Source organism: Rhincodon typus, unplaced genomic scaffold (assembly GCF_021869965.1).
Source record: "Rhincodon typus isolate 14 unplaced genomic scaffold, sRhiTyp1.1 hic_rhity00009954, whole genome shotgun sequence".
Classification (NCBI taxonomy): domain Eukaryota; kingdom Metazoa; phylum Chordata; class Chondrichthyes; order Orectolobiformes; family Rhincodontidae; genus Rhincodon; species Rhincodon typus.
The window spans coordinates 1-7,851 of NW_025975592.1; the positions used below are offsets into that span (position 1 = coordinate 1).

Here is a 7,851-nt window from a genome sequence, read left to right on the forward strand (position 1 = left end):
GCCGCCCTCCTCTCTCTGCTGCCGCCCTCCTCTCTCTGCTGCCGCCCTCCTCCCTCTCTCTCTGTCTTATTCTTTGACTGCTGCCCCATGTAGTACAAGTCTCATGTAGCCTGTGACTCAGAGGTTAGTGTTGTCAGATTTCGATAAACAAGTAGATCTTGCTATCTGTCACTGAACCTTTGCTGGAGAAAGGTCAAGGAAAGGATGTGATGGCTTTAAATAGGGCAATGGAGTGCAGTTGAACTGTTGCCTATCAATCACACTTTAAATTGTGCTTTTATAAAATGGCAGGGATGATGTACAAGTTTGAATTGTACATAAACATTAAACATTTTGTCTGTTATATCTTTTCAAGAGAAGTGCACAATTTTCATTTTATTTTTATTTGAAGGTTGGAATAATGTTTTCCTTTTCCTACAAAAGGATTCAGAAAACCAGGCAAAGTCAACTGGGCCAGAGCCGCAGCACCTAGATGAATTCACAAGTCTACTTGTACCAGATGACACTCGAGTAATGGTTGATTTGTTGAAGTTGGCTGTGTCGACCCGTGCTGGTGAAAAGGGCAAAGATGTTTTGTCCGCTGTGCTTTCAGCCATGGGCACTGCCTACCCTCAGGTAACTACAAATGTTTTCACCCTATCAAACCGAAGTCACAGTTCAATAACTGGTAAGCAAAATGATTCCTTTCCAATATGAGCCGTGAATGTGCTGTACGGGATATTAATTTAGGAATTCACGTTGCTGTTCTAATGACAGCATTAGTTTGTTTAAAGTTAGTAGATGAATGTCTTTATCAAAATAACATGTGAAGTCACAAATATGTTAAGCTCTTGTATGCCCAACACACAGTAATTTATAATAGATATAAGAAATCCGACCTTTGGATGGTAAAATTACCAGATATGCCTTTTTCCAGGAGCATTTTGATAGCATGTTGTGTACTGGAAACAACAATAAGAACTTAATTCTCCAATTCAATCTCCTTACCTGAAGAATAGAAAGAGAACTTAGTTTTTCTTATTATTGAATCAAGATGGACTACATCTCAAATTCTGCTGTAGCTTTTTGCCTGATTTTTGTCCCTTTTCTATCACCAAAAACAACAATTTGAGCTACAGTTTCACGAGTGACAACTCTCTGCCAGCACTTTGCCCACTGGCCATTTTGTATGCGGGCCTTTTGCCTCATTCAATATGAAATAGGGATTGAGAATTATCCAGTAATCTATACTGATGAGGGATGGAATTGACAATTAATGATTCTTCATTTCATTCTGACTTTGGCATGTATTAAGTTTGTTGTTAAAACAGTCATTCTAACAAATTCATATTCGAAAAGATTTGTATTGGATATGTGATGTCTGAAACTTAATGTTTGGCTGACACTAATGATACCATTTAATGATCGCTTGCCTACATCAATTGAAAAATTGAGGATAGTTGAAGATTGACTAAATTTGCAGGTTTAAATAAGATCTATGAACTTTGGCAAAATGGACACCATATATTTTTGTGCTTCTGTTACAGTTTCTCTCAAACCTCAATGTTATAATCATGAGCATGAGTCTGTGTCTTTTTTGTCTCATTATTAAAATATTTTAATTTGATTTTGCTTTTTCGATAACAAATCTTCAAAAGGCAAACATTTGAAGAATTGCATATTGTTTACCTAAATTATGTCAGTGAAAGTATGAATGTGTATTCTAAAGTAAATATTTTTTCAAACTGTGTTTTAGCCATTATTATAATGCATTGGGATCATTGTTACCTTTAACATTTGAAGCAAGCTGTCATAGCATTCATTCCCCGATGGGCATTTCTCACTCAATGCAAGCTTATTATTCGTTCATGCCGTACACTTGTTCCTCTTTTGTGTTCTACTCTGCAGGTGGCTGACATGTTGTTGGAACTATGTGTGACTGAGTTAGAAGATGTGGCCTCTGATTCTCAAAGTGGGCGCCATTCTCCTCAGCCAGTGATAGTGGAAAGCAGTCACCCATACACTGATGACACATCTACCAGTGGGACAGTGAAAATACCAGGTATCTATCTCACGCAAGTATGTTGGTTCAGATGTCGCCGATGTGTTATGCTTAGTCTCAAATATTCCCTGGAACTTTTCTGTACTTGGAATTGTTGCAAATATGAGGATTATAAGATCTTGTATTTTTTGATTAGATTAGGAAAATTGGAGGAATGAATGAGTCAGGTGACCTGTTTTGAATTCTTCCCGAAAACAAGCCTGAATGGTATGGTTGTTAAAGATTAAAGGGGCCTCATTGTTTTAATGGCAATAAATTGCAAGAGGTTCACAAGATAAAGGCAGAAGTGTCTGTCCTGACAGATTTTAGACTGTTAGTCGCCAAAGTCCGAGAAGGGTATAAAAGTTTCAAGTTTTATAAACAATAATATGTTAAAATATGTAATTTTCAGGTGGAATGGAGTTGGGGTGGAGTTTATAAATGTTAATTAGTATACATTTATGATACAAGGCTGATATGATTAATGTTGTCATGGAGATGGACTTTTAGAAAGGAAGGGTACACAAGATGCCAAGAGAGGATTGGATCATGAGGTTCTTCTAGAACTATCCTGGGATTTCAGAGGCAGGTCAGTCTACTGGATCCGTTGAGAAGGAGAAGCAGACAGAAGTGGCAAGTTTTTATGGTTCACAGTGCAGGAATGTGGGTGGGAACTCAAACTTGGATTAGGGTTAAAAGTTACCAAGCTGAGAAAAGAACAGAAATAAACCTTTGGGAGGGCTAATAATCACTTTGCACTGGTTCAGGGATAATTAATTGTCTACTTAAGGGGCAGTGTAAAATGTAATTCTGGAGTGGGATTTTCAGATGCCTTAAAGATAAAGGGAGAAAGCTGTGTTCCGTAATCCCTGTACAGTGGGATTTATGCGTACAGGTCCATAGTTCTCTGGAAGTGGTGACCCCAGTGGATAAGATGGCCAAGAACGTGTATGGCATGTTAGCTTTCATTGATTAGGGCATAGAGTATAAAAATTAGCAAGTCATGTTGCAGCTGTATAGAACTTTAGTAAGGCCACATTTGGAATATTGCGTACAGTTCTGGTCACCACACGACTAGAAGGATGTGGAGGCTTTGCAGAAGGTACAGAAAAGGTTTACCAGGATGTTGCCTGGTTTGGAGAGTATTAGCTATGAAAGATTGGAAAAACTTGGTTTGTTTTCACTAGAGGCTGAGGGATGACTTGATAGAGGTTTATAAAATTGAGAGAAGCATGGATAGAACGGATAATTGGAGTCTTTTTCCCAGGGTAGAAATGTCAGTTTCTCGGGAACATAGTTTTATGTACGAGGTACATAGGTACAAGGGGGAAAAGTTTTTAAAGGAGATGTGAGAGCAAGTTTTTTTATACACAGGGTCATCAGTGCCTGGAATGCGGTGGTAGAAGGTGGTACAATAGCAGTGTTTAAGAAGCATCCTGACAGACATAAGAATTGGCAGAGAATAGAGGGATATAGACCATGTAGAGGCGAAAGGCTACTAGTTTAGAAAGACGTTATGTGTTGGCACAGTCTTGGTGGGCAGAAGGGCCTGTTGCTGTGCTGTATCGATCTTGGTTATTCTTTGTAAGTTTGAAATATGAGTTGCTTGCTGACAGTTTAGACAATGCTACTTTTAGTCTGTTTGTTACAGTAGAAGCCCTAGGTGAAAACTTGTCATTTCAGCTGCTCGCTTGAAGTTCACATTTTTTTTCTTGGTCTCTATGCGGATGATAGCAGAATGAATAATCTGTAAGAGGGAAAGCTAAGACGTGCAGGCAGATAACTATCTTTCTTCGCATGTTTTTTTTTAGGTGCTGAAGGTCTTCGAGTAGAGTTTGACCGGCAGTGCTCCACAGAGCGTCGTCATGACCCGTTAACCATAATGGATGGTGCCAACAGGATAGTGTCTGTTCGATCAGGTAATAACTTCTGTGGATCCTAAGTGTTTTCATAGTAATCTGATTTTTTTTAATCTTGATGGTTGGATTGTTAAATTAATGGTAGCTGTAAAACTTTGCTTCCAAAATTTAGTCTACAGAAGTTTATGGTATCAATGAAAGCTTCCAGGTCTCTCATCTGCTTAAATAACTAACCAGAAACGTTTCCTTCTATAATTCAACATCTGTGTGTGGATATTTTTGTATCTAAAGCATGCTGTTTAAGTGCATGTTTTTATTCACCCTTGCCTTTTCATGGCCATTTCCTTTCTTGATCCTTTCATTTCCCTCTTGTCAAACAACATTCTTGGTAGATTACAGACCAATTAATTGTTTTAGTGCTGAGTTGCATGCAGTAGGTCCATCAAGTTTGATTATTGTGATGTCATCAGGCTAATACAACTATTAAAAAATAGGAACGGGAGTAGTCTATTCAGCCCCTTGAACCTGCTCACCATTCAGTTGATTATGGCTAATCCGACATTCCTCCATGTCCACTTTTCTGCCCTTTCCCGGTAACCTTTGATTCTCTCAGCCTTGTCTATCTCGGCTTTAAAAATACACAAGAACTCTGGCCCCACAGCTCTGTGATAAGGAGTTGCAAAGATACTTGAACTTCTGAGAGAAGAAATTCCTCCTTCTCTCAGTCTTAAATTGGTGTCCCTTTATTCTGAGATTGCGCCCTCTAATCCCAGACACTCTCATGGGAGGAAACGTCCTTTCAGCATTTACCCTGTCAAGCCCCTTAAGAAACCTATATGTTTCAATCAGATCACTTCTTGTTATTCTAAATTCTGATGTAACTTAGAAATTATTATGTGGCAAACTTAAAACAAAGTTGTGTGATGCACGTGTGTTCCAGAGCCGTAATTAAGAAGTAAAACTATAAGCTGTGTGGGTTATTTCCCACGTCTTTGTTTATGTCAACAATTGTAGTTAATAGGAAGCACCAATATTTTGATTTTCCCCTCTTAATGAAATTTTGTTTAAAAAAATTGAACTAATGTCAGAACATGAGGAATGATCATTCAATACTTTATACTCTTCTTGTACTTTAACAGTTATATTTTGCTGCTCTATCATACATAACTTTAAACCTTGAAGACATTTTGTAAATGGGAAAGAAAAGGGAAAATCTAGGTCATAATATAGTGTAAACATTCAGTAAAATAAAGTATATCCACAGAAAATGTGTGACAGCAGATTTAAGACATAAATAGTAATTCCATAGGCTCCACAATGTTTTTGATTGTAAGATAGCAAATTGCACAGTATGAATAGATGCTGGGTGTCATGTGGTACAAATTGTGACCCATTTTTGTTTTAATTATACAATTATATATTGGTTGTCGTAGGTCGAGAGTGGTCTGACTGGTCTAGTGAACTGAGAATTCCTGGTGATGAGCTAAAGTGGAAGTTTACCAGTGATGGTTCTGTGAATGGCTGGGGATGGCGATTTACAGTATATCCTATTATGCCTGCTGCAGGTAATGCATGCTTGTGTATTTTTGCATATCAAGTATTTTTATAAGAAAACTGAACAACACCAGGAGCAAAACTTCTTCATCGCATTTTTTTATTTATTGCACATTACAGAATGCTTTTACAGCAATTGAATGCCAGTGATATGTTTTGAGAGGTTCAAGTATTCAGATGCAGAAAGATTACAGCATGGAAGGAAGCCATTTACCCATCATGCCTCTGATGGTTGAAAGAGCTATTGAAATGAAAGCAAAATACGCAAATGCTGGAAATCTGAAACTGAATGCTGGTGAAACCCAGCAGAGCCTGGTTGTATGTTTGGAACTGAGTTAGCATTTCTAGCCCAGTGTGACTCTCCATAACTTGAAACATTATCTCTGTTTCTGTCTCTACGGATGCTCCTAGATGTGCTGGGTCTCTGCAGAATTCTCTGTTTGATGTGGTCTAACCCGCATCCCCAGTTCGTTCTCCTGTAGCTTATAACATCTCAAGCACAATCCATGTGACCCCACGTCTTCCTCTGTTAAATTGATGACTGTATCAGCCCCACCTCGTGCTCCCACGAGGAGCTCAAATAGTTCATCCACTTCAACACCTTCCACCCCAACCTTAAGTTCACCTGGACCATCTCTAATACCTCTGTCTCCTTCCTGGATCTTCTGTCTCCATCTCTGGCAACCACCTAGAAACCGATATCCATTTCAAGCCCACCGACTCCCACAGCTACCTAGAATACACCTCACACCCACTATCCTGCAAAAATGCCATCCCCTATTCCCAATTCCTTCGCCTCCGCCGCATCTGCTCCCAGGATGAGGCATTCCACTCCCGTACATCTCGGCTGTCCTCGTTTTTCAAGGACCGCAACATCCCCCCGCTCCGTGGTCGAGAACGCCCTCGACTGTGTCTCCCGCATTTCCCGCAACTCATCCCTCACACCCCCTCCCCGCAATAACAACCAAAACAGAATTCCCCTCATCCTCACGTACCATCCCACCAACCTCCGGATCCAACGCATCATCCTCCGACACTTCCGCCATCTGCAATCCGACTCCACCACCAAAGACATTTTTCCCTCCCCACCCTTATCTGCTTTCTGGAGGGACCACTCTCTCCGTGACTCCCTTGTCCGCTCCACACTCCCCTCCAGCCCCACCACACCCGGCACTTTTCCCTGCAACCACAGGAAGTGCTACACCTGCCCCTACACCTCCCCGCCCCACCCCCTTTCCAGGCCCCAGGAAGACTTCCCACACCAAGCAGATGTTCACCTGCACATCTGCTAATGTGGTATACTGCATCTGCTGTTCCCGTTGTGGCCACCTCTGCGTCGGGGAAACTAAGCGGAGGCTTGGGGTCCGCTTTGTAGAACACCTATGCTCGGTTCGCACTAAACAACTGCACCTCCCAGTCGCGAACCATTTCAACTCCCCCTCCCATTCCTCAGACGACATGTCCATCCTGGGCCTCCTGCAGTGCCACAACGATGCTACGTTGCAGGAACAGCAACTCATATTCCGCTTGGGAACCCTGCAGCCCAATGGTATCAATGTGGACTTCACAAGCTTCAAAATCTCCCCTCCCCCTACCGCATCCCAAAACCAGCCCAGCTCGTCCCCGCCTCCCTAACCTGTCCTTCCTCCCACCTATCCCCTCCTCCCACCTTAAGCCGCACCCCCATCTCCTACCTACTAACCTCATCCCGCCCCCTTGACCTGTCCGTCCTCCCTGGACTGACCTATTTCCTCCCTACCTCCCCACCTACACTCACCTTTACTGGCTCCATCCCTGCCTCTTTGACCTGTCTGTCTCCTCTCCACCTATCTTCTCCTCTATCCATCTTATATCCGCCTCCCCCTCTCTCCCTATTTATTTCAGAACCCCCTTCCCCTCCCCCATTTCTGAAGAAGGGTTTAGGCCCGAAACGTCAGCCTTCCTGCTCCTCTGATGCTGCTTGGCCTGCTGTGTTCATCCAGCTCTACACCTTGTTATCCCATGTGACTCCAGATCAACAGTAATGTGATTGACTGACTCTTAACTGGCCTCTGAAAGACGTAGTATGCTATTTAGTTGAAGGGCAATTAGGAATGGGCAACAAATGTTAGCCATGCCACTGGTGCCCACATTCCATGGAAAAATTGAGGAATCTCACAGAAGCTTTTCAAAAGCTTTGTTAATATTGTGCAGAGATAGTAGGCACTGCAGATGCTGGAGAATCCAAGACAACAAGGTGCAGGGCTGGATGAACACAGCAGGCCAAGTAGCATCATAGGAGCAGAGAGGCTGACGTTTCGGGCCTAGACCCTTCATCAAGGCCTTTGACAAGGCTCTGCATGGTAGACTGGTTAGTAACATTAGATCACATGGGATCAAAAGACAGCTAGCCAACTGGATACAAAATTGGCTTGACAG

At 41.9% G+C, this 7,851-nt stretch overlaps 1 protein-coding gene across 1 annotated transcript; it reads left to right on the forward strand.

Moving 5' to 3' along the window:
• Window positions 1–422: 422 nt before the first annotated feature.
• LOC125482413 (E3 ubiquitin-protein ligase HERC2-like) lies at window positions 423–5,746 on the forward strand. The gene is made up of 5 exons (XM_048594485.1): window positions 423–615; window positions 1,888–2,041; window positions 3,832–3,939; window positions 5,313–5,444; window positions 5,554–5,746. The coding sequence occupies exons 1-5, from the start codon at window positions 514–516 to the stop codon at window positions 5,571–5,573; spliced, it is 516 nt and encodes a 171-aa protein (XP_048450442.1). The 5' UTR covers window positions 423–513; the 3' UTR covers window positions 5,574–5,746.
• The last annotated feature ends 2,105 nt before the right edge of the window (window positions 5,747–7,851 follow it).

What these genes read in the sequence shown, in the direction of transcription:
- LOC125482413 (XM_048594485.1), top strand. Translation starts at nt 514, where the DNA reads ATGGTTGATTTGTTGAAGTTGGCTGTGTCGACCCGTGCTGGTGAAAAG. An exon ending in TGGGCACTGCCTACCCTCAG is followed by an intron (nt 616 to 1,887) that starts GTAACTACAAAT and finishes TCTACTCTGCAG; the next exon opens with GTGGCTGACATGTTGTTGGA. An exon ending in GATAGTGTCTGTTCGATCAG is followed by an intron (nt 3,940 to 5,312) that starts GTAATAACTTCT and finishes TGGTTGTCGTAG; the next exon opens with GTCGAGAGTGGTCTGACTGG.